Source organism: Odontesthes bonariensis, chromosome 1 (genome assembly GCF_027942865.1).
Source record: "Odontesthes bonariensis isolate fOdoBon6 chromosome 1, fOdoBon6.hap1, whole genome shotgun sequence".
NCBI lineage: Eukaryota > Metazoa > Chordata > Actinopteri > Atheriniformes > Atherinopsidae > Odontesthes > Odontesthes bonariensis.
In genome coordinates, this window is record NC_134506.1 from 22302218 (window position 1) to 22329529 (window position 27312).

Here is a 27312-nt window from a genome sequence, read left to right on the forward strand (position 1 = left end):
ACCATCCAGTTTAGGCTGTATGAACAAACAAATCATAACAGTTAGCAGCAGTGGAAATATTTAGCAGCTCCTTAAGTAAATTTGTTAATATGTAACAGAATTTATTACATTTATTACGGGATTACCATCCCGTGAACAAACACTGAGCTAGGTATATATTGTGTTGTCGTCAAAATTCACTTAAAGCACCATAAGTGTCAATATTTATTCTGCATAAGAAAGCTCCTGATCTGTTTAACTTTCCTACGCTCCACATATGTGTTTGTCACATTTCACTGAAAATCTGATCCTGACTGTTAGACATGCTTATGAAATGTTAAGCTAGAGGAATAAACCCTAATCTGTAGGATTATCGTGTTCTGAGTCCTGGATATCCCCAGAGGTAGGAGGGTCATTGCGTGCCAACTCACTTGGAACACTGGAATACACTTTTCAAGGTATTATGACAACAAAGGATCATTTTAAATCCTCAAAAGTTTCTGTTTAGGAAAGTGTTACCTGTTCATTGCTGATATATTAATGAATACTCCATCGTTCAGTACTCTTTAGGTATAACTTATACGTGATACTTTTCATTGGCTGTGATTTTACATGAAGCGTTTTCATTTCACACAGTGTAATCGACTTGTATGTTGACCATTTTATCTCTTTATTATGCAGAGACACTCACCTCTCACGTCACAAGGCTCACCTATAAAATGGAATGCGCTTTAATACAACTTTGCCACGGGTGCCTTTTTACCATGAAGTGCATGAAATGTGCAAGTTACAGCTTATCATGGCTCGGTTTGTTGAAAACTAGATAATGTTATGTTGTTACACTTGTCTGGACAACATATTCATGTAAGGTAATTTATCATTGATTGTTACTTGAAATGATGAACTCGTAGCATTGTAAAACAATTAATGAAGTTCAGCCTAAAACTATCTGAATTAACAACCCACTGTCTGTAACCACCTGTAACAACACCACCAATACTTTGTGTGTGTGTGTGTGTGTGTGTGTGTGTTTTAATAAAGCAGAGCTTCATGAATAAATCATCACATTAAGCTGATTAAGTGTCAAATGAACTAAACTGTTTTGTATTTTGATTGTGGTGCAGTCCATTTACCAGAAATCCGCCGAAATCCATAACCATCTTCAAAGAGGTGAACAAGCATGTTCCTTTAAATGTCTAACTAATCCCTGAGGAGGAATGTAACACCAGTCTCCACCGGCATGACCCATCAACTGTCACAACTGAAATGACTGAATGTCTTCAGGCACCTTTTATTTAAAGGTGAAGTGGTGGAGCAAACAATCAAGAATGAACACACAAACACAGGCACTCGGAAAGATAAAGATACCATCTAAAAGCCATCTAAAAAGTGCTCTCATACAAGAAAAAAAAATAATAAAATCAGTGCTCTGAATCCAAAATTAGACAAACGAGAACCGTCAGCAGCAAATTATTGCACCGAAGGAACTGCTTTGGAATGTGTTTATATTTTAATCTATAAATATCCTTTATATTAACTAAACAACAAGTAAGACAATCTTTAAATATGAAGTCAAAACCTCTTAAGGCCTTTGTCCTCAGTTGGACCTGAGAGATTAAACTGTAACTTTAGAGTGTAGATAAATACACACTTTTTCGATGGTGCCATTTAAAGGAAAGTGCCATTGTCTCTATTTAAAGTACCCCAGAACCAAAATATATCAGTACATGAGCATCTAAATTAATTAAATATGTACGTTTCATTACACTATGCAGTTGGTCCCCATCCTAATACTCACTGCATTCTAAACAAAAGAATGTCTTCATGCTGTCAATCGTAAAAAAAAAAAAAGGGGCAACATCTTCCTAAGAGCCTCCCAAAAGGCCTTTGAGCCTCGAGCTTTGGGGTCAGTCCATTCATGTGAGCCCGGATGTGGTGATATGGTAAAAGTGCCAGAGACGTGATGACTGTGGCCTCTGCTGTGGAGTTCTTAGGTGGTGCTCTTACACTCAGTCCAAAGATCTCTGCTGTGATTCGTACAAAGTCACTCTCTCCTTACGTGTCCCCGCGGCGGTTGTAGTAGTCACTGAAGAACGTGAAAATACTGATAACCACACACATCACCACAAACAGCATCAGGGCCATCCAAAGAAGCCGCCGGCTGATGGAGATCTTGGGACAAAACCGAGTGAGAAGAGCCAGGACCTCATCAATCCTCCTGTGACGATCATAACTTGTTCAGTACACAGTAGATTCTTGATATTTCTGATAGTTTAAATCTCATTGCAGTATAAATTAATTTTCTGGCTTGTATTTGTCATGTGTCAGTGGTAAAAGATAAAGATCATTAATGTTAGGACGAGCTCCTACAGATTAATCCACATCCAATAAGAGTTAGTTAGCTGGTGGAATATGTGCAGTCTTACAGACATCTTAAAACAATTATAAGCCCAAAGCTGAATTTTGAAGCACTTTATGAGGCTGTGGACAAAAGCAAGCTCCAGCAATTCTTTATTATAGGAAACTGTCTCATTTTTATATAAGAAAAAAAGAAGAAAAAACACAAAAACATCAAAAAAAAACAAGTTGATATTCTATCTTTTAAGCTATCCATTCACTTTGTGTATGATATAATTCCTGATCTGTGTTGTTGTAAAATGTGTGTCAAGATTCAATGATTGTAAGTCATACCAATCAAGTAACCTGGCAATGAACCTCTGATGCTGCTTTTGTTCTAGATAAACTTAAAAAAAGAGCACAGATTAAGACAGATGTTCTATTTAAACTGAATGATAACAGATGGGACTCATTTGCATTTCAAATGTAATCTTGTGTATTTACAGGTCTTTGAAAAATATTAGGATCCAAAAGTCAAAATCTGTTTGGAGATTTGCACTTAATAAAGTTACTAAAATACTATAATACCATCAAAATACACATGTGTCTTATTGTAAAGGAACAGATTCAGTTTACCTGCTGCTCTCTAACCTTTTTCCACTCTCTTCATCCTTATTTCTTGACAGGAGCAGTTTCTCTGCATCATTCTCCTCTTCACATTTCTCTTCTGCTTTGCTTTGCTTTAGCCCCTCTTGGTAGCTGCGGTTGAAATTTTGCACATTTAAAATTTGAACTTTTTCCACATTCAATTCTTTAGAAAAAAAAACAAAACAAGATTCCTGCATTAATTACACATAAAAAAAACCTAGTCTGATCTTCATTTTAGGGACGATCTCTATCGGATTAAACCGGTAACGCGACGAATCACGGCAACACAGTGCCGGCTGGAAAAAATATCAACCTACATCGCGTGTTTGTTGTGGAGGCTTTAGAGACTTTGGGACCACTCCTTCCCTCAAAACTGTTTTAGATCAGGCGGAGCACCTTTTAAGAACTGTGACAATATTGAGACTGAGCTGAGTTTGCGTCTCCTCCAAGCTAAGCATCGGTGAAGACTTCCTGATGATTTGAGTTGTTTAATCCAAGTGGTTGGTGTTAAATAAACCTGTATGTGTGTACACAGGGAGCTGCAGCAAGAGTGTCTTTGCTGAGAAGAAACCATAGGTTATAGAGGACTCGCGTCATTTGTAGATACAAATAGCTTGATCCACGCTAACATACAATTCTCACTCTCTACTCTAAAAACAAATGTGAACGTCACATTACATTCATGTCAGTGGATCACACTAAATGCTCAAAAGCTGGAACTTTGAGGTCCAGTGCTCAGGCCCTGCAACCCACACTTCCACTCTCATTTCCTTGACGGGAACACTTGACTTCTAAAAAGTTTGGAGAGGTTTTTTAAAGTTTGGAATGATTACTTAGTCTGTAATCATGTGCTCAGCTGTTTGTGTGGTATTAGTTTAATCTGTTTGTGTTTACTATTATTGTAATTTAGATGAAGATCAAATGTTTTATAAGTAATTCATGCAGGGGATCCTTTTTTGCTGTATACTCACACAAATGTGATCATTTATGAGCAATAACGACGCCATCATACAGAGACTTTTCACATTAATGAGCAGGAGAGAAGGCCTTACCCTTTGTTGTACGCTTCCTCCTCGATCTTTGCCTTCATCTCAGCTCTGATCTCAGCTCTAATCTCCTCCACGTTTATTGAAGGTTTGGCTGGCTCACTTTCCTGCTCCGTCACACTCTTTCCACTGCATTGTTTCAGATTGGAAAGAACAGTCAGCCTTGGAGACCACAACTATCACAGCAGACGTTATAAAACACTTCACAGTTAGGTTCCGTCAAAACATTATGGCTCGTCTTTGTAATGGACGAGCTGCTCAGAACTGGATGAATTACGGCATGCATTACTGACACCACCACAGGCATGGTGAGAGCAAACAGAAGGAATGGAGCTGGCACATTTGTTATTACTGCTCTCCCCACAGAACGTCCAACTCAGACACTCGAGTGCTCGACTGAAGCTCACTTTATAACCACAATATGATCTGAGCCGAGCGTCTGGACTGTGTCAGACTCTTTCATAAATGTTTAGATTACCCAGGATAGCACAGCCCTCATCTGCAGCAGCGTTTGATTATGCTTCCAGGATAAGTTTTAGCTCGCTGGGGCTGTCTGTGCAATGCAAAACACATCCTGCAGGTCACACGAACAAGACAAAGTTCCCTACGCAGCACAAAATGCTTTGATAAGAATGATTAGTAGTTCAGGATTTCTCCTGAACCATTGTTTTCTAGGCCTGTGGAATGACCTTGAACAATCAAACAATGACACGTGACTTGTATGCAGATGGTGTATATACGTGTGTGTGTGTGTGTGTGTGTTTGTGTGTACATGTTCACATTACCTATCTGCTGCTGGTTGTGCTGCTTCTGGTGAAGTGCTGCTTTTCACATCATTTGCTTCACACTGCAGTGGAGAGTGTTTAAGAATGTCATTGTTCTCTAACAATCAATCAGTTAACAATAATCTTTGATTATTTTTTGTCAAATATTGTGTCATTTTTACATTTTGGAGGGAAAAAAAAACCAGACCACATTTCATATAGTTAAATGACTAACAAATTCTAGCAATGCTAGACAAAGGTTTAGCATTTGGAAACAACGTTATTGCTTATCAGACAAGCGCTTATCAGTAATATTAAAAAAACAACTATTGTCTGAAAAAGAGCTGAATCTGCTTCTGACCCACAGATGAACTTTCATTCAGAAGTCAATCTGGGTATCATTTCCCAGTATTTCAGAGCAGGACAGGAAGACCTACCAGAACAGGAAGAGCAGCGCCTGTTGTGGGTCCTGCGTTGGGGCCCGGGCCAGCAGTGGCTGGGGTCTGACCCGGGATGTTAAGTAGGTTAAACTTAGGCACCACGGCTACGCTCACCCTACGCCTGGGCAAAGCCTACAGATGACAGTGTGAAGAAACAGAACATGCAAGTTTGTTGTTTACAATGCTACGACTTGTGTTTTTTTGTTTTTCTTTAACTTTATGCATATTACAGTGTGCCGGTGCCTAGCACCGATTGGCAAGCACTTGAAGTGGACTTCGTAATAAAGACCTGGGATGACGACGGCAAGGGGACTCATCTCCCACTCCTCCCAACCAGCCACACACAAGTCTTTTTTTTTTTATGTGTAAGCCTATTAGTCAAACCTCCAAGTTGACATTATATTTCTTACATATATTATAAATAAACTGTCATGTTAAATTCTAAATAATGTCTCCATGGTTGCTTGAGGGTTAAGGAAAATGGGTCACATTTATGTTGTTACCCCTAGACAGGGCATTACAACAATTACAAAGGCTTGAAGACATCATCGAAAAAAAGGCTCGGTTTTGAAAATGAATCCGGGAGGGAAAAAAAGCAACGATCCTAAAAACTTCATTGCTTACCTTTCCAAGGGTAAGAGACATTGATCTCGATGGCCGTGGCACTCCATCATCTTTATGAAGAAAGCGAACATAAAGTGTGATTGGAAAAGGAAGCATCAATTTCATGCTGGTAGATTTTTTTCCCGAACACACAGTGTAGCTGGTCAGTAAAAACATTCTCCAGTTCAAAGCTAAAAATACGCTAAAAGAACGAGCCAGAAGTGAGCCTAAAATAGGTGCATATTTCATCAAACCTCCGACTGCAAAAACCTCATTATTTAATGCTTTTTTTAGAAGGAAATAGTGATGATATGTTGAGCAGATTTGATTCCCCTGCACTTGGGGACTTTAGTGACATCTTACCTCCAGTGTCTATAGATCCTCCATAGCAACGATTTGAGTTCTGGTTGGCCAGCTTCTTAAACTCCATCAGCTCTGCATGGTCCTTCTCATATGTCCTCTTCAGATTTTCCACATATTGCATCATTACCTCAGTGGCCTTGTTCATGCGTTTCTCCTGTTTGACAAAAAAAAAATCAAGTCCATCAGGCCCGCTCAGTGTATGAGCACAGAAACAGGAACTTCCAACAGTCAGATCCACAATCATTTGCTCTGTTAAAGGAAGAAATCCAAAGTAATTTAAGTGGGTTTACAGTTCAGTTGCTGTTCGCGGGCACTTTTCAAAGTGGTCTGTAGCAATCTAAAAATTCAACAGTCTTATCAATGAGAGCAGAAGCTACAACTAAGGCAAAATCAACAGCTTGGCACATTCTTGCACTGATGAACTCAAGGGTTTCCTCAGTGAAGATAATCCCCTGAACAACATCCCGACCTGTCAAGAACACCCGTCGTCAAAATCGATACTCTCATGGGTGTAAACACAGATGGTTTACCTACAGTTTGCATCACCTGACAACAGTTTATTGAACACACAAAACTAAGATGATATTGTACCAAAATGATATGAAGATAAGAGCATGGCGAAGGAAAGCGAGGTTTCTCAGTTTAAACATCATGGTGGAGGAAGAGTGATGGTAAAGGCCTGTCTGGCTGTCAGTGAAACAGTTTATTAATTATGTGACTTCTAAAAAGTAAAAGTAAAAGTTCTGCAATACACAGAGTTACAGTCTGTGCTCTGTTTTAGTCACACTGCAGCGAGCAGGACCTCACTTCACATCACAGATATATAAAGACAGAAAGACATACAGCACAGACAACAAAGAGCTTCTTGAGGCAAATGAGTTGAATATTATTGAGTCGAGTCAGTCATCTGATCTTAATCAAGTAGAGCATGTATCTCACTCACTGAGGACACTACTGAAGTCACAGAAAATGCGGTATAGTCCAGGAAAAGCATCTCAGGTTGTGAATTAGGTTGTTCTTTAATTACATTAAAACATGTAAAAATGAAGGTACAAATTCTGTGGATCCGAAAGGTATCAAAAATATCCATGTATGGGAGCCTACAATTTTGGTGCAAATAGAATTAGGTTGTTTGCTTTGGTTGGCATGAGATCAGACAAAATTCTTCCTAGTTTTTTTCTAGATTACTGACAAACAGGCATTCCAGCCATCCACCCCGAAGATGACCAAATCTTCCAAGCAACCAAAACTGCACAAGACAAAAGTGAGGTGATAAGAGGTATATTTGTGCAGCGGAGCATTAGTCACTAAATTGCACAGGACTCTACCAGGTTAGGGGTTAAGGTAGTAGGTATTAGGGTGTATTGTCATCTGCACCTGTCGAACAGCTCCGACTGTCTCAGCTCTACTGGAGAGTCGCGTTGCCAGTCGGTGCAGCACCGCCACGGTCTCTATGAGGCGCTGATAGGATTCACGCTGCTCCAGGTTCTGCCACTGTGGTGCGGTCATCTGCAACAAACACTGCAACATGTGACAAATATCAGGAGAACAAAGTGTACATCAATGTTTCTTTTGTAGCTGGGTGTGGACTCTTAGCCACACAAGATGAAAACCACTGCAGGGACACTTCCAGGAACATTAACCAGAAAAAAACAAGTTTTACAATTTAATGAACAGAGTTTTCAAGGACAAACCTTCAGCGCTCCTTTGAACTCTTCAAGTTCTTTCTCCGTGTCTTCCTCAGTCAGGTTCCTCTCCCTCTCGGCCTGTTTGATTCGCGTCTCCATAGTGTAGTTGTCATTACGAAATGCCAGTGACAGCTGGACAAAGGCATTCTGTGGAGAGGAAGTTTCTTCAATATAACACTCATACTGGCACATTAAAAGACTCATTCAAATGCAGATGATGGAAACACACAGTACAGCAAACACACAGCTAAGTGAGGATAATACTGATATGCAACATGGGAGGGAGAATCAAGCAGCCATGATATGAACATGGAGAACAAGCTGTGAGGCTGACATTTGACTTCTTGTTGTTTTGCTATGCTGATCAAAGCCAGTCTGCACAGTTTTCCAATATATGGGCCACCAGCGGGAGGAAATTTATGACCTCTGACTGTCCTGATCCAGACGCATCCCAAAGGGAGTGCGGCTACAGCCCGAGCCTGACAACATTACACATTACACATGTTTGCATTTTCTCCGCAGGAAATCGCTCGAACTCTGATCAGGAACATAAAAACACTTTCCTGTTGACTTTACCGTCAAATCCAGGCAGGCGATTCTGTGACCAGTGAGTAATTAAGCACTTTGGCAGGAGAACAGGTTATTATAAACATGTGGAAAAAGTTCAGACGTAAGTGGAAGAAGCCATCTGTTTCCAGAGCGAGTGTTTGGAACACAATGCACTGTTCAAGGTGCACAAATTACTGTTGGCACTCAATTTTATGACTTGTTTTTATAAGATATATGGACACTTAATTACTGTGGATCATATTCATCACTTTTAAGGCAAGTGAGAACATTAAATGTAAAAGGAGAACATAATATAAAGCATATTCTTGGTTTATTGTTGTTTATGTAAGGATCAGTAATGATATTTGTGTATTTGTGCTGAGAATCCCTCCAAAATCCCTCTGGCAACTATCATAGCTCACAAGCTGTGTTTTCAGGCTCATTGTTCCTGAAAAAGTCTCCCATTTATGTGAGATTCATGGACTGTATTTCATGCATTCCTCTGGTAAGGTTTATACATAGATTTACAATGATTGTTTTAGTCACATGGCGAAATCCTCTATTTGCGCCTTTGATTGGGGATTAGGATCACTACAGTGGAAACACTCTTTTCATCTTAAATTTTTTCATAGACAGTATGATGCTGAAATCTAAATTTCATTGTTTTTAAGTGACTCTGTTCTTCCTTATAAGAGTGGAACGCCCCCTGTGGCATGATGGATCCACCTCTGTGCTGAATAGTATGAGAACTGTGTGTCCTTTCATGAAATTGTTTGGGTTTTTTTCACGATGAAGATCAAGTTATTTGTGCACACACACACACATATACTGGGTGTATATGTATATATATATATATATATATATATATATATATATATATATAACTTGATCTCCATTGTTCCTATTGACTGCCATTTCTTAATAACATGATCTATAGTGAGGGAATGACTACCTGAAAGTGGTTATGTCAGAGTACTGGGTAGTTGCAGAGAAGCCCATATCTTCTGATTATTGATACAGCAAATTTAAAACAGTCAGTAATCAGTTCATCATCTTCTTACTAAACATTTGACTGCAACTCATCACATACTGAGGATTCGACAGTTTTCATCACATGGGGCACCATTTCACTGTCACTTTTCTGATGCACAAGGACCTGCTGTGGCACACCAGCTGTGCCAATAGTAAACGGTGACCGGAAAACATTCATCACTGCTGGTTTATCAGCAAGTTAATACAGATTGTGTAAAGAGGTTAGAGCAGAGGAGGTGGATGGACATTCATCTCCCAAACAAGGGGCTCCTGCTGGCACTGCTCTTTCTTACTTTTAATCCAGAAAGCTTCGCTACTGTTTCAGAAGTTGCCATTCTGACGTGTCACATGACTGTCATGTTAGCTCAACATACAAAAGTGATGCTTTGGGGGTTTCCTCTGCAATCAAAACCATCTTAGCAGGCTCCAGACCACGCGTCAGGAGCCTAAAATATAATTATTGACCTTTGGATTCAGTTGATTTAGGTGTCGACAGACCAGGTTAGACCTCATTGGGGTAAATAATGTTTTTGAAGCTTTGCATATAAATATTTGAAAAGGACTCGACCAACAACATGCAGATATGAAACACCAACCTCAACTTCTTTTTCAGTGAGTGGAGGCGCACTGGAATTGAAAGAGAATAACGGTTTGTTAAATAAGTAATGTACATATTCATACACAGTAAATTGGGTGTAATGAGGCTCACTTCATTACCGAGAAGCAATTAGTCGAATAGTAAAAAATAAACTAAAGCAGCAGTTTGTTACACACCAGCCTGGCAGACCACGGTGAAGCTTGAGTTTTCTCAGCATGATGTCTGAAATGTTTGGCATGGCGTCAAACTTCTCCTTCAACTCTTCACCACTGGTTGACTTCAGAGAAGGTGAAGATCCTGTAGACACATTCAAAAAGGCCTCAAGAGAATGACCAGGTCTATCTGAACTCGACTTTCAAGTGAGAATAACTAAGGGCCTCTTATGTTGTCTCAAAGAAAGTCCAGAAACAATCTTGAGTAATTTCACTGGTATGAAGTTATAAAGCTCAGCCTCCCATGAAACCACAAAAATTACACGGAATTAATGTTCTCATGCCATCAGGTGGTCTTTTGCTTACAGGCTTTAACAATAATGCCATCTGCTGATGGAACATGAAAACACACGTCTTTCTGTGTTTGCCAGTAAATGGGTGGAACAAAAAAAAACAAGAACACATCATTACACTATAACACATTCAGTCTTTTCGGAGTGGAGCAGATTTTTCCTGAGAGGAAGTGTACATCCTGGGTGATACCCAGGAGGGCAAATGTGGATTGTTACCTTTTTCCTGTTCTGCAGCTTCACTCAAGTCTGGTAACTTGGATCCTACAATGGTTTGGTTACGAATCAGCTTGTGCTCCTGCGCATGCAAACACACACAACAGCAGAAGATTTGAATTTTTACATCATTTCAGCAGAGGACACATTTGATAAGAAGAATGGTGACGGCAAAGTGTAGCCTAATTAGTGGATGTTTTACCTCTCTGAGTTTAGACAGTTTCTGCACACTTCCCGGCTGGGTGGGGAGGTTCTTGTACTTGTATGCAGCATCTCTGGGTTTATCTGAGAGAGTGTCCTCGGCTGTAGGAGGGAAACTTGGGGCTCCACTTCTTGAATTGAGGCTGCCTACAGCATCCCAGGAAACAGCTCTCATCAGGGGAGGAAAGGCTCCAATCGTCTTAATCTCAGCTGTGCAGGGGGCCTGCTGAGTAGGAGGTCTGGGAACTGGCTTGGCCACCCCTGTGGCTGGGGCCTGGTTTGCATTTCGACCAGAAGCCTCATCTGCTTTATTGACTGTCGAAGGACTCTTAGGCACGGCAAGATCACAGTTCTCCTTCTGAACAGCAAACCGGGGCTTTAGAGTCCCAGAAGATACTTTCCTTTTTTCAGCGGGATTCCAGTTCATAAAGAGCTGGTCCTGGGGTTAACGAAATGATACAGTATTTAGGACTCTTGCTGTGTTTACTTGAGAAAACCTCTCACACACTTCAACATGCATTAGTCTCTAAAGCAAACAATCAATCAAAAATACTGAGATGTTCAGCGACTGACATGGGCCACCAACACATTTTTTATACTCATTGGCCCCTCTGTTGCTGTATTTTCAATAACATTCTGAGTAAAATTGGACAAAACCACACGTCTAATAGTATAAACTAATTCGAACACTCTAATATTAACTGATCCTAACTTTGTTATAGTTTTTTACATAGTAGTAGTTTCTTTCCCTCTTTTTTGTCTACAAGTGCTATGTGACCATGTGACAGATACTGTTTTCACCACAGGAGCCCAAACTGATAAAATGCTTTAAATCTTTTTTTAAAGTGTGAAGAAAGTGAATGGGACAACTGGAGCAATTATGTTAGAACTGATGATAGACTAAGATGATAAGTTAAATTATCTTTAAAGTATGATTTTACCTCCCTTCATTTAGGTTTTAATGCTATAGGCGCCCACTGAATACTTTGGTGCTCAAGTCATTTCTGTGGTTCTCAGTCAGATCCAAGACTCACTCATCCGTTTCAAAAGACCTCTGACGCTTATAGCTACTTTTCATCCTTCATGGTCTTCCTTTTGGCTATGCTGTGAAAGAGGAAGGACCAGCCAATTCTCACAATGTGAACACATCGCAGACGAAGTTACTAATGGATTTGATGCATATCTAAAGTATTTTGCTCTGATGCTTTCCTTAAAAAACAAAAATGTTCGTCAGCAGATGTATAGTTCCCTTAACTGAAGACACAAATGGCACTCAAAGTTTGTATGTTTTTGTACATTACAAAGGCATTTACGTTCGCATTTATTCTTAAAGAAGCCTTTTTGGAGAATATGATGAAGGTGAGATCATGAAATCTGAGGTTTTGTGGAGTTTTCATACATTTTTCCTGGCAGGAGATAAGAAATTCTGAGTTCCCACTGAATTGATGGAAGCTAAATACAAGCTAGACGGCCTACATCAGCAGAAAGTTATCAGGCATTGGTGGCCCATGCTTTGAGGCATAATAACACGGCTTAAACAGAGAGCGTATGTGTATATGAATATGTGTTAAATTGTCATCTTCTCTGTAGTATTACAGTTGTGGTCAGAGTCTGTTTGCAAAATGCTGCAGCTGTCCCAACAATCATGATAAAATGTTTGGGATCTTCATTCAATGCAGTATACCACATGTAAAAGCTTTTATACACCAAGCTGACAATCGGGTGCTAGGAACATCTGTCGCATTTGTGAACATCTGTCGCTTTTGCTTTTTCGGTGTGTGAAACAGTAAAACGCTGTTTGCACTGTCGAATACCGTCAACGTTGTTTTTTCCCCAGCCGAGTCAATGTGTATAATCGTGTCTATGAGTGAGAGAGATCACTCTGATTGGCTGGTCAGTGACGCAAATGAGAGCACAGGAAGGAAAGCGGCCATGACAACAGAGAAATAACCATTAAATCAATAGGTCACACATGAACTCTGCTCATTTTTCATCATCTCTCCAAAACAAACAACACTTTTCACAAGAATATGGTCATGGGGAGCAAATATAACTAAAAGCCAACTGATGATCACAATTAACAAAGCAAACACAGCTTTGTATAAGTTACTAATCAACAAGTTCTTCTGGGTTTCCTTTTCTAATAACACCTGTACTACCCCTTCAGCACTTGTGTAGATCGTGCATCCTAACAGACAGTTGGACGTCCTCTTTGTGATGTGTTCAGGCGCTTTTATTTTTCTTCCCAAACGGTGGCTACTTGAGGAGACACAACAGGAGGCATGTGGAAACGTCACCACTGGCTCTTTTTGTTAGTTTGGTTAACAAATTAGTGTGAGCTTCAGAGTGTACCAACTGAAGAATCTGACATGAGGCACAGTGTCAGTTAGTTCTCAACTGCGTTGCTACAGTTTTCCTCCTTTTTAACTGGCCAACGAGTCGATGCTTACAGGTTGATTGGTTAAAATGAAGTTGCACAGTGTTTACTAAGAGATTTGCATGTTGGAGATGAATTGAATCAGCATTGTGAGAACTTGTTTAACAAAGTTGTAAGTAAAACTCTAAACGCACTCCGTTTATGTTTGTCATTTATGTGTTGATATGAAGACATGCAGTTCGTCTGTTTATCTGACCTCCTGATCCTTGTTGGTTAAATCGGGCTGCTCACTCACTGAAGGCACCTCCAGATGCTACAAGAGAACATTCCAGTTTTCACGTGTTAATATCGATTAGTTGGATCAATAGTTACTAAGTTGGTTGAGAAATGTTTCTATTTCTGAGGCAATGCGGCATAAAGATAAATAGCTTCATAGAATTACAGAATTAGTCCAACATTTTAATAAACAGAATAAAATCGAAAATAAAGAGACGGCAACTAATTCTTTACCTGACCAGTCGACTGTGAGCAGACCTGAGTTGTCTCTGAGGATCCTGCAGCTGAAACAGGAGAAAACAATTTACAACTCACTATCACTGGGAGCTCGCTTAGACCAAAAGAGAACTTATTCCATTCTTGCTCATGAACAAAATTTAGGCATAAAAAACATTTTAGGTTTCAAGCCAATATAATTTGGTTCCCAACGAGAACCAGAAGCCGGTCGGATCCGAACAGAACTGATGTTCAAACAAGAATCAAACCAGCTCTCTGTGGGTAGAAAGTCAGCAGCAGAATGATTAAAAAAAATATATATATATAAACAGAAATAAAACAAAGATGTATAAATGATTTTTAGACAGGTAAATAGACTGTTGCAATCCATTTGAAGAACCCAGACAGACAGAGGAGTACGGACCAGTCTGAGGGACCACGATGAATGAGCTGCTTCTCGATGAACATGGTGAAGATGATGGTGTTGGAGTTGGAGAAAGACCTGTGGAAAAAATATTGTGAATCAAACAATTCTCTTCAAATTATCCAACAAATAGAGAAAAAAAAGTTGCAGACATTATGTACAGTACATTGCAAAGATGTTTAAAAACCAATAAAACTTCACAGGGAAAACAGACAACCTCACACCAGTAAAAGCCCAGTTCAAGCCACATAATCAATACTTATTATTCCCTAAAAAAAAGTCAGAAAATTGCCAAAAACTATTTTTCTATTTATAACAGTGCAACCCTGTGAAAAGCCACGGACCTTTATATTGGAGAAGTTAAAACTCTTAAAACTTTTTGATTGATCTAAATCACCCCGTGATTTGCCCACAGCCGCAGATCCAGATATATACAACAGTTCCTGCAGATTAAGTAATCATGAGGTATTTATCTGTGTAGCAATAAGAAAGTAATGGACACCTTAAACAACTACTTGTCACGATCATGCTTGGCTGTGTTGTTGTTGCTTTGGTTTCTGAGTCTTAGGAGGAGGCTGGGCAGGTTTCCTGGGAGCCCGGGGCGGAGTCAGGATTGCTCCTGATGTCATACCTGCTCCTCATCTTCCCTCATCAAGACGCCTCCCGTCGTCCACTCTCAGTGCTCTGGTTTCTTATGCCTGGATTGACACCCGCAGTTAGATTCTTGACATCTATCTACTTCATTTACCTGCCTGCTTGCCCCGCCGCCGACTCAGAGCCACAGCACCACGGCCAGCACCCTCCCCTCCTTCCTGGATTCCCTCCCGGACACTCTTAATCATCTCTCTCCTCCCTCAGAGTACCGCCTTACCTGGATTCTCCCTACGGTCTACAACCACCTCCTCCGTTCAATAAACTCTGATAACTTTTATCCTGCCTGTTTCCAGTGTCTGCTCTTGGGTCTGAGTTATTTTGAGGTGGCTAGCAACCTAGCTGTGACACCACTAACACATCATGTGTATCATGTGTGGTAATAAATCTCTCAGAAAACTAAGGCCAGTAAAGACACAAGGCTCCTTGTCCATCAGACCATGTTCCTGCTGAACTTCACCTTCTTGATTCACAACTAGGTGGCTCTTTGGGTAGTAAAATCACAGTTGACTACTTTATGTTGCCCACTTTAACTTGGTTTGCTGTGCAGGCCTTCCACCTCTGCCTGCAGCTGTAAAAAAAGGGGGGGGGGGGGGGCAAATTGTAATCCAACGCTACATACTCAAAGTCTTAGTTACTACGAGGAGTAAGTGGATACTACTGTCACATTAACCAAATACAGATTAAGCCTGAATATGTTTGAAATGATGTGGGCAAGTTTTTTTTTTTTTTTTCGGTTCCATGGTACTGGACAACTAACAATAACGCCCACACTACAAGATATTGATCCAGATATTCAGCTAGAGCGACAGCCAATGACAGCGCAGAAGTACAACAAGCATGAAGAAATTGCATTCCTCCTGAACTCAGCAAACTGATCCGAATCTGGTGAGAACACCAATGTCTCTCTGACATGAAATAACATAACAGACCTGAGACAGAAGTCCTGGACAAAAATTGCCAGTTCTCTTTAACAACAAATACAACTACATGTATCATAGTGCAACGTTATTTCTGGTGAAAAATCTTGTAGAGTGTGAACCCCCCCCCAGACTGTAAACCCAGCAAGACTTAAAAACTCCCGACAACCATGTCTCATAGTGTGCACAACACAGCAATCCACCACTGAAAAGTTTGATGTGTGCCTGTGCACGCGCTACCTGCGGGTGAGTCGGTGAGGCTGCTTGTGGATCGGCGTCCTCGTCGCGTAAGAAAGCGGTCGCTGACCTTCTTGGCCTGTTCCAACAGCTCCAGGTTCTTCTGTCGATCCTCCTCAGAGAGCTGCAGCTCCGGCAGCTGAGCCTTCACCAGGTCGATCACGTTACCTGTGCTGTCTGAAGAACACAGTACGAACATGTTCACACACTTCCCACCTATTCTTTTTTGTTTTTTGAAGTGTTGCTCTGTACGCTCCATTTGTTTTACAAGCAAAACATCCAATAATGATGTTTTAAAATGACATCCCATTATTAAGAAAGTTTTTAGCACAAGAATCTTGACTATCCTTTGAGTGCTGTTGGACTAGAGTTATTTTAGTTGCATTTCAACAAAATTCTTTGTTCTGAAGCCTCAAGGCAAGGAATAATTTATGATGGATGAAAGCCAATAAATCGCCTATTGAGTGTTAGCAAAGTCAGGGGTTTTGAAATCTCCTGCTTTCATCAAATAAGTACTGTAAGTTGAACATAAAAAGTAATCAGATCAGCAAAAGCATTTCAGGCATGTGGCAGAAAACACCGTCAGAAGGGAGATCACCAGACTTTGTCTAAATGTTGAGAAGGTTCTTGTGTAACTAAACAGCATGAAAGTAGTTTGTTTTTTATTTATAATTTTTTTCTTTCTTTACAAAAGACAAGGTATGCCCATTTAAGTGCGGAACTGAACCCCATTAACCCTTTGGAAGAGCACAGTTTTCAGTGACTATGCTGTCATCTCATTAAAGTATTGTGGAAGTAAGCCTATCTGAGCCATGTCTACAACTTGGTAATATTAAACATAGTGAGTATAGGTAAGGACATTGGTCGTAACATATGATCAGAGCCATAAAGGGAAAACTGTTCTTTAAAATGACAACATTTTTCTTGTCGAACAGCTTGCATGGCTTTATTTCTAATTTGTTTAAATAACGAGTGGTCTGCAGAAGATCTGGCACACATTGCTTTACGCCAGGTAGCATTTGTTTCGTTGAAGAAACATAACGAGGTCCCAGTCAATCCAATGACTGAATTGTGTTTTTATTCTTAATCTTTTAGCTGGGGCTTGTTTGATCAAAACGGCAGTAAACAAGTCGCAAGACAAAGTCCAGGGAACTTCCAGCTCTAGACCATTTCACATTGAACAGATAGGGTATAAAAGCTTGACATTTGTTTTTTAGGATTTGTTTACAACTAATTCAGACAGGTAGTTTCAAATGACAATTAGCCTGAACACGGCAATAAAACAGCGGCCACTAATATCAAATCAGAAAACTAGACTTGTACATATGGGGAGAACTTGTTAAGATTACGTCAATCAATGCAGTCCTTTCAGGGTTTTAGGGGTCATACCCAGAGGGATAGAATAAGATCTGATGAAGGCTTAAAGAGTCCAGCTGTTGTAATAATTGTTAAGGTGGCTGGAGCAAGTCTCAATTTGAGATCACCCAATACAGGTCTTCAAAATGGAACAGAATAGGTCCAGGATGAACATGAAAATCACCCAAAATAATGAGCAGAGGAAAGATCAGGGCATGACAGAGAGCGATGGAAGCATTTTAGCGTTGTTTGTAGCAACACTTATTACACCTTTTTACTGAGTGGAAAAGAAAGCCAAATGAAATGTAAATAAAGCAGTTTAGAGATAGCCATCATCAGTCTACTCTCCTTGCACAATAGTTCAAACTTCAGCAAGTTGGAGAGTTTGCAAAGAGTGACATGAAGCCCTTACTGTAGCAGTAGAGATGTTAGTAGAGTCCTAAATTAAGCTCAACAACAGCAAAGATGGTAACATAGCTCAACTTGAGGCACATGCTCCTTTCCCTTTCTGATTATTATTTCCTGCAACGCCAAATATGGCGGTCAGTGGGTCTGATCTAAATCCAGTTTGAAAACATCTTATGGTAGATTCTGATTCAAGACAGCGCCAAAAGAAGTGGAGCAGAGAGATATGTGTAAATGAGGGTGTCATTTTGCCCTGGTTTATACTTCAATAAGACTGAAGCAAAGATGCAGTAGATAAAGCAGGTTCATGGAGAAGCAGGTTATGCTGATAGTGTTACAAACCTCCACTTATTAGCTGGCTCTCGGAAAAATAGTGCTTGGCTAAAGAAATGTAACCAAACAGTTCTCATGGTGTTTATTTTTAGTAATTACAGCTGCAGCATGTGTGTGTGTGAGTGTCGGTTTGTGGGAATTACCCACCGACTCTGGTGATGGGTCCTCCAGAGGAGTTTCTTGCCAGGCGAGCTCTGGGACTGTGCGGCCTGAGAGAGGAAACAGTAATGATTCAAACCCACTATCTTTGTTTACAGCTAAAAAGGCAACAAGAAAACAATTACATGTTTTGAAAAAGTGGGCGTTTACCTGGCCTGCTCCAGAGGACGCCCATCTTGTTGAACAATAATGGCCTGCTGCGGGTAGACGATGGTGGGAGCAGTCACGACGACAGCTCGGTTTTCACATGGTGTAGACTGTGCAAAGCAACACAACAAAGTAAAAGCAGGATTGCATTAAGCTGCTCTGGGGCCCTGATGAAAAATTGAGCTGCGAGTGTGTCTTGACCCTCTGGTTCTTCGCATTGTCTCTGCATTGTGGCGCTGTATCCATCAGGGACAGAGAGACACTGTACACTACCTGATCTGTGCTAATTTGATCAAACATTAAGGCCACTCGACAAGACTCTAGCCTCAAGGACTTAAGATTAAGTAAAATGTAATTAACTGTGTGTTGTGCTGCATGTCCCCAAACAAACTGGCAATAATCACATTTCAGCAAACAACTGTAAACAGCCTGGAGGCTTGTCATAGTCTATCTTGAGTATGGTTTGACTGGGACATATTTCGATGAAAATGTAATCTCACAACTCAATGAACCAACAGTCATTATTAAAACCATCAACAATACTTCGGAGGAGTAAAAGTACCCTAAAAGAGTCTCAATGATGGGAACTGATCAAATATTCTAAATGCTAAGAAAAGGGGCTTTACAGTATGAGATGTAACAAAGGTTAAAGGATAAATGTGGAGGTGATGAAAATGCAGATGAGTTCAGAAAACACGGCAGTGAAAATTGATGCAAATGAAAGAAAAAGAGTTCTAAATGATTCAGAAACAGCTGATTTAAAGTCAGTCTCATTAAAGCAAGTGATGTAACGAGAACCGAGCCACGTTTCGTCATTTTGCCAGTGCTGCATTCATCATTCCTCATTGGTTAAACAAAATCTACCTTTTTAGGAAAGTGGCTTCAGCTTCTCATTTTTCTGTTGAGGTCAAGGTAAATTGTTCAAAGGAAAAAATTGACAAAGAAGGAAATGTTTCTTTATATTGTGTGACTACACGATTAGAGTCCCAAAAACACTGGCCTGAGAGCAGTTGCTCCAACTAACTGATCTCAGGACCCGCCTGTTATAAATGAAAGCTTGGACTGACTCCTTATAATATCTTATGGGACATTCTACTGAGGCCTCCAGGTCTGGATACCAAAACAGATGTCTTTTAAGTATGGTGTCCTTTTTCTTTTGAGAATCTAACCATCCAAATGCCCCGCCAATTTCAACTCGACTAAGCCCCAGCCCAAAGGCAAGGTGACCTCTACCTCTTGTTTCCAAAAGAAAGGGGGCGCCTAAGCCCATCCAGCAGAATGCCAGAAGGATTAGTAGGACCAAGGGACAAGGGGGTGGGATTATGCATCAACATCAGCTAAATGCTATTCTCATGAGTAATTGGCAACACAAAGAAGTCTGTCAGATGATGAATTATGATGAAAATCATCAAAAACCCATTTAACAGTCATTCACTTTTACGGCATAAGATTCTCACGAGACTACCAAAGGTAAGTATGCTCCTATAAAACTCCTATAAAAGAGTTTATTTGTAAAACATCCCTAAAGCAAAAAAATAAATAAAAAATTAATCCCTCATGTAATAACAGATATAGGCTGCAATGAATTTGTCTTCCGACACGGGGTGCTCCAAGTATTCTGGACCTCGCTGTGACCTCCAGCTATTACTGGAACTCCCACCACATTAAAATTACGTTCAAACAGAGGTATGGCAGCTTCTTTAAATGGAAATGTTCAGTTCTGACAAACAGAAACAAAATCCCAAATCACCTCCTTTATGACAGGACTGTCATATGACTGCTGTGACAGGGCTCGCAGAGATAGGCCTGTGAATGACTTAGGAGTCGTCAGAGTCCGACTTGTGGCACACAGCAGTCAGAGCAAGCTCAGTTTGTGAGAATCAGGGAAGATTCCTGATGAGCGAATATAATTTACAGCTTCCTGTGTTGGTTTGGATGTTATTCTTTGTTTTCTTGGATTTATGTCATATTCAGTGAATAACTCTAGTTAAGTTAGGTTCGCCTTGGTTTTAATATGTTAATCGGTGTGGACTTACTCCTGTCTGTGTTCAGTGCGCTTTGCCCTGCTCTGGTTTACTTTACTTCCTGTTTTATAATGTTGTTAATGCTTGCTTTGTTTATTCCAGTTAGACTGGTTTCCTGCCCTCGAGCCACACTTGCTCTGTGTTAAGTCGTTACTCCCATCAGCATATACGCGTGTTGGTTTTTTTCAGTCCAGGATCTTTGTCATTGTTGGCTGTCATTGTTCCGTTGACCTTGCCTAATTTAAATGACTGTTTCTGCTGTTTTTTGTTCTGCAATTCTGTTTTTGGGTTAAATTACCTGCCTCTGCGGGTTTTATTTCGTTTAGATAAAATTTAATTTCGCGTCTTAATCAACTTTCTTCTGCCGTCCTAAACTCGGGCTTGGGTCCTCCTTCAGCTCAGTCTTTCTGTTCTTCCCTCAGTTCTTCCCCTTTATATTTTGGCACATGGAGATATCTATTTTTCTCCTCAGAAAATGTCATGTTGTTACTTTGCTAACCACCCGTCAGTCTGGCTGATCAGTGCCAGACTATATCGGGCGGTAAATATGCAATGATGCATAGCAAAATGGAGGTTATTTTTCGGTCAGTACAATAGTGACAAATGAATTAACCGATGTTGTAAAAATGATGTAATGTAAAAATTCCCACGACAGTGATCACGTGTAGTAACATTTTGAGGTTTGAGTTGTTTTAGATGGTGAAAATTACATGGCCTGAATGAACTGTTTGCATGGCTCACCATGAACTTCTCTGATTCTTCAGAGTGAGAGCATAGCTACTGAATGCACTTTACTGCAGTTAAGACACAAGCTGTGTCTTATTCAACATGTCCTCCTACTGAAACGGTCATATTTAATTTGTTCACAACCCTCAATGGCATCCTGTAAAGAACTGTGCCTACATGCGTCAGAGGAGAAACACGACTCATATGAATCTTTCCACATCAGAGCAGAAGTCATTTGTTTAGGAAGCCACAAAGTCCTTATAAGAAAGAAGGTGGATGGAGCAGCCAAGCGCTGCACTTTCAACCATGATGTGTTTTTGAGACCAAGGTACGTTTGGTCAACATCACAACGATTTACCAAAACACTTTTCTCACTTGCTGGTTGGGTTTAGGCATCAATATCACTTGGTTGACACATATCACATGACACATTTGGAGTAGGAGGACAGTCTTGTTTTGAGTCACCATGTTCAAACAGTACTATCACCTTCTTCCTGCTCATTGAATGACAAGAAGGATAACTTCCCTGAACCAAATTTTGTATTCAGAGCATCTTGAAATGTCACCAGTGAAGATGGCAGTGTGTCCATACATTATGCTGGTCACTTAATCACCTGAGATGTGTCTTACTGCTGCTGTAGTAATCTTAGCACTAATAGCTAATGTTAAGGTTTACTTCTTAGCATTGGTTTGGCTAGGTAAACTATTGTTAGCTTAGCTTGCTAACAGGCTTGTTTTCATTAAGATATTAAAAGAATATTTTGGAGTTTTCCCAAAAACCCCAAAAACAACCACTATAAAAAATAAATCTTCAGAAATAAAGAGGGCATTTGGGATATTTTTAGTGAAAGTATCCTTTTCTTATTAAACAATCTTATGTCAAGCCTGTCCATTTATTATTATTTATTCAGCCTGGGAAGAGACTATTTTAGCTGGGGCCACAAATCACAAATATGTCTTAAATGACTCAATGATACTATTTTTCTGAGACATGATTTTCAGTAGACAGAACAGAAATGGCCTGAGTGAAAAAATAAAGAACAGTCTTCACCATGAGCTAAATTTGGGGGGCTTTGCTTTGAAATTCCCCAACTTATTTAAAGATCTCTGTGGGTTCAACATTGGATGATTCATAGTGAAACCAAGTGGCCAACAAATACTCATAAAACATTCAGGAATCAGCAGAATGAGACTCATTGGTAAACTTTTTGAGGGAGCTAACTGAGTACAGAGCCCAAAAAGGAATACATGTGCCACGTCAAATAATATTTCAGTTTGCAGGATTGGTAACATCTGTTTTTCTTTCTAAACCTCTGTTTGATAACAGTGGGGAGCATTTTTAACGGGAGAGTGGTTGATAAAGGACCAGTGGGGTCTCCCTTGAGGGGGATAAATCAAGAAGCTTTTTCTTGTTACCCGAAACCAGCATGTTGAAAATAGACAGATTTTTAAGGGTGGACTTTAGCAGAAACATTGATGGAATTTCCTCTAATGGTATTTGTAAAAATCATACTTACAGTTCTGGGAGAGCTGGAGGAACTGTCCAGTTCTTCAGGAGAGTCCTCCTCTTCCTCAGGCAGTGTGGGCATGATGGGGGGCAGTGAAGGGCGAGAGCGGGTAAGTGGAAAGATGAAAGGTCTCTCAACAATGCTGAGGGCGTTGCAGGACCACTTGGAGTTAAGGTCACTTTGTTCAAGCGGTAACCCCTGCAGTAAAAGTTTCTCTTCTTGTTGGGGCTGCAAGATCATAAACATATAAAGAAAAACAATAATTTTATTTCAAATCTGAGCAAAGACGTGAGTAAATGAAGAGGAAAACTCTTTTTTTGGGGGGGTAAATTTTAGGTACCCACTGTAATACCACCAGCATGATGTCAAAGTAAGTTTAAAGGGTAAAATAAATGATTTTCTCTATAAATTTATACAATAGATATATTGTGGTCTTTGACTGCCAGTCACACCATGGAGTAACATTTGTTGGATGGCATCTATGTTTTGTTCATACGGCGCAACATGAAAGAAGATGCATGCAAACAATGACAGCATAGTGCAGCTCCTGCATGTACACCAAGCAGTAACGCACCTAAACAACAAAACTATAAATGAGAACATGTGAAGGAAAATGCAGAAATTACTTATGAGGAACAAAATGGATTCAACTCATTTGTTGGAGCTAAACGATGTACGTCTGTGTTTTAGTGAGAAAAATATTTTTAAAATGTCATTTTGGTGGCAAGAAAACATACATCAGGTCACCTTCCATTGATTTTTTTTAATATTGGATGGGGAAATAAATGATAGCTTCAGCTGTGGAAACAAGTGAAACATTGAAAAGCAGCGTTTGTGTGCAACTCAGTGGAGGGATACGCTAAAACGGCCCCTCTTCTTTACAACATGAGTGACAGAGATCGATAATAAATAAAACCCAAGCTTCGTGTGTTTTTCTTCCCACACTGTTACTGTTCTTGTCACAAACACTTGCTGGCATGCTCTGGGTTGTTACAACACAGTGTAGCTTGCTCTCACAGGCTGACTGAGGCAATGAGCTCCTGAGGGACAGTGTAAAACAAACAGAGGGGCTTGTAGAGAGAATATGAAAAAAAGCAATGTATAATACATGGATGAATCATCGCTATGACGTCCGCACGTAGAGCCAATCAGCGCTGAATCTAATAAAGCTGCATTTACCCAAGTTAAACTTGGGAGAAAGTGAAGCAGGCATGAGAGCTTAAAACAAACAAATTGGTCAAAAGAAATAAGACTACAAGTCATCAGGAAACAATTATCTCATTGGTAAATTTTCTGCACAGTACTTCCTTTGAACTTGACGAATCTAAGACTTATATGTTCGTGTCGGTCATCCATTAAACTTCATCATCAGTACTGCAGCAGTTATGTGGCTCACTGCACTGAAGGCAAACATCACCCGATTAAATAAGAAAAATTCTTTGTGCAGCCATCGTAAATCATAGCCTCAACACACAACTCTTCCCTTTTTGGTCGCAAATTTCAGCAAATCTAAATGTAGAACTCTTTGAAGAAGGACATCCTGCTGAGGATGTGTACAAACTGGTGTGAGAGGTTACTGTGCTTCATGTTCGTTTGATTTAACCAGAAACAGGAAGATCTACATATGTATGAACAACACAGGTGTGGCTGCTCCTGTCACCAGTCCTTGTACTCAAATTCACCACCTGTTACAGAGGTAAAGGATTGGATTACTCACGGTGTGTTTTGGAGGTATGGCACGAACGTAACACTGGACAAATCCTCTGAAAACCGAATACCAAGATATGCCGAGTGCTGCTGAGTGTCATCACAAACATGACAAGTCCTTGGGAACATATAGGTACGGAGAGGCTGTGAGTCACTGGAGAGGAAATGGGTTGTTTAACTATCTCTCAGTGAGCTGCAGGGATATTTCCTGATTGCAAAAATAGTGTCATAAATGAGTAAATTCAGCTCTCTTCACCTGACTGTTTGGCTGCTCATTTGATAAATATTGTTGTGTCTTTCATATGAGAACGCTCAACTATTTTACAATGCTGATTCCAAAAAAGTTGGGACGCTATGTATATTGCAAAAAATACAGTTAACCTCATAATACAATATTCTTTTGACAATAGGACATAGAAAACATATCAAATGTATAAAGTGAGACATTTTACTTGTTCATGAAAATATAAGCTACAAAGAGCTTAAAAGAGCTTAAAAGAGCACCTTAAAAAGTCAGATTCGCTCAGAAGTTCTCTCTAAAAATCATTGCCAGTGAGCACGTTCACAGAGCCATCCACAGATGCTTTTATCATGCAAAGAGGAAGCCGTAAGTGAACATGATCCAGAAACTCTGCTGTTTTCTCTGAACCAAAGCTAATTCAAAATGGATTGAGGAAACACGGAAAACTATTCTGTGGTTTGACTTTTTTTTGGAAACCATAGACACCACATCGTCCAGACTAAGGAGGGGAGAGACAATCCTGCTTGTTATCAGCACTCGGTTCAAAAGTCTGCATTTTTTTTATTCTCATTTTCTTTTTCAACAAAGGTCTTGCATATTTCAGCAAGACAGTGCTGTATCACTTAATGCATCTTCTACGAAAGCATGGTATTGTAGCAGAGGAGTCCAGGTGCTGGACTGGTCTGTCTGCAGTTTGCCAACTGAAAACATCAAGAAACGCAAAATATGACTATGAAGACCCAGGACTGTTGAGAAGCTTCCTATATCAGACAATAATGGGACAACATTTCTCTCCTCAAGATCCATTAACTGGTTTTCTCAGTGCCCAGATGTTTACAGTCTGTTGTAAAAAGAAGAAGCGATGCAACACAGTGTTAAAGCGGACATGCTACTGCCATCAAATTCCAGGTGAGCTCGTGTTTTTAATTAGATTTAAAAAAATGTCTCACTTTCAACATTTGATATGTTTTCTCTGCTCTACGGTGAGTAAAATATTGGTTTTAAGTGATTTGCGGATCACTGCATTCTGTTTTCATTTACAGTTCACACAGTGACCAGACTTTTGGTATTAGCGTTGTACATGCAGGAAAATGCATCACGAAGCAACCAAACAAAATGCAAATACAGTTAAAGTAGTTTAACAGTTCTTTGGTGAAAGAATCCTGCTTCCATGTGACCCTGACACATCCCTGACAGACAAAAAAAGCTTTGTACAGCTTAAAAATGATTCAGCTTAAACAAAGGTGCTAACCTGCAATGCAAGAGGCTCGGTGGCGCACGGTGCTTCTCCAGCAGAGCACAGCACTGAGATAAATATTACGGAGAAATTGAATCACTCAGTTTATTTCCTGTAGGGAAATAGGACAGAACATACAGCCCTGAGCTCAAATAACCTCTTGAGCACAACTCCTTTCTTGTGCCTACAAACAAGGAAGAAAATTGAATTGTCTGTCACTACCGTCAGAATTAGAATTAACTTCTTACTGTGGCACAATCCAGCTGTCTCTGAGGGAGGCGAGGGGACCGGCACCCTCCTCCCCTCCTCCCCTCCTCTGTTACATAAGCCCACTCCCCCGTGCCAGATTTGTTTAAAATTTGGTTGTGTAAAGCAGAGTGCAGAGCCAGTAGAGGAAGTGGTTACCAGAGAGGCACAGTCTAAGATAACATGGGAGAGGAAGTGGGAGAAAGAAAAAGACATGATGGACTCGGAGATGTACAGTCGGGTGAGGGAGCAGATCAGTTCCACAAACTTAAAAGAAAACGCATGTTCACACATCAAGAAGATGGAAAGATGAGTCGCACATGCAGGCAGTCTTGTACAAACTCTAACCAGCAGTTATAAATCAGACTAACAACTGTCAGCAAACCTTTGTGGATGTTAAACGCTGCTGCAAAGACAGAGCAGAAGCTGCATGCGTCTGATCACCCACTAAAACCCCACAGCTCTATGCAACCAACCATCTATCTGAACCTGTCCACAGAGAGCACGCACGTTACCTGAGTTCGCCGCTACAGTGCTGTGGTGAAACACATGCACTCTGGACAATCTCTCCCTCTCAGACTGACTTCCCACAGCCGAACTGTCACTCTCAGCCTTTTCCCCAGAAAACTCTTCAATCCTCAGGGCTTCTCCTTCCTTCTCCCGTCCCCTTCGTTCCCTGTCTTTTTTCAGCAGCAGCTCTCTTTCACTCCTGGGAGCTTTGACCATTTAAGGAGAAGGGCTCTGTGCGCCTCTTTAGGCTGTGGAGTGTGTGTGTGAGTGTGTGTTTGTGTATATGTGTGTGTGTGTGTTCTCAGGCTCCTCTGATCATCCCTCAGCTCAGACCTGAAGAAAGTTAGAAAAGTGTGGTATTTCTCTCTGCTGGGTTTGTTTTATTTTCTGCTGGAGGTGTAGGAACTTTTGCCTGCTGTTGTGTACGAAGGCGTGTTTGTGCGAGACAGACACAAATTATTTCACTCGGATCTGTGTTTACTCTGCTGGTTAGAAGGAATCCACGCATCCACTTCCGAACTCTTGAGATCCATTATAGTTTGACAATTTGCTCTGTCAAAAGTTCTGTCATTTGTGCTCCTTTTTTTTTTTACTGGTGAGAGGTTTAGTTTGTGAAGGCTGCAATCATCCTGAAGTTAATGGAATT

The 27312-nt window shown here is 40.4% G+C and overlaps 1 protein-coding gene across 9 annotated transcripts; it reads right to left on the minus strand.

The window, feature by feature from the left end:
- Positions 1-1250: 1250 nt before the first annotated feature.
- Positions 1251-26887, minus strand: mrvi1 (murine retrovirus integration site 1 homolog). 9 transcript variants are annotated; one of them, XM_075460388.1, is made up of 22 exons: positions 26672-26887; positions 22735-22953; positions 18471-18577; positions 18309-18370; positions 16071-16244; positions 14260-14337; positions 13854-13903; positions 13600-13656; positions 10968-11405; positions 10769-10847; positions 10224-10344; positions 10046-10076; positions 7875-8015; positions 7558-7701; positions 6181-6334; positions 5839-5888; positions 5212-5346; positions 4796-4857; positions 4017-4139; positions 2968-3075; positions 2671-2722; positions 2115-2197 (listed from the first exon to the last, which is right to left on the minus strand). In XM_075460388.1, exons 2-21 carry the CDS (start codon positions 22804-22806, stop codon positions 2674-2676), a joined length of 2235 nt encoding a protein of 744 aa, XP_075316503.1. In that variant the 5' UTR covers positions 22807-22953; positions 26672-26887; the 3' UTR covers positions 2115-2197; positions 2671-2673. The 9 variants fall into 9 exon arrangements, with proteins under 9 accessions (XP_075316458.1, XP_075316436.1, XP_075316451.1 ...); XM_075460371.1 differs by having other exon boundaries at positions 2953-3075; positions 26672-26886; XM_075460343.1 differs by lacking the exon at positions 2671-2722 and having other exon boundaries at positions 1251-2197; positions 26672-26885.
- Between the last annotated feature and the right edge of the window lie 425 nt (positions 26888-27312).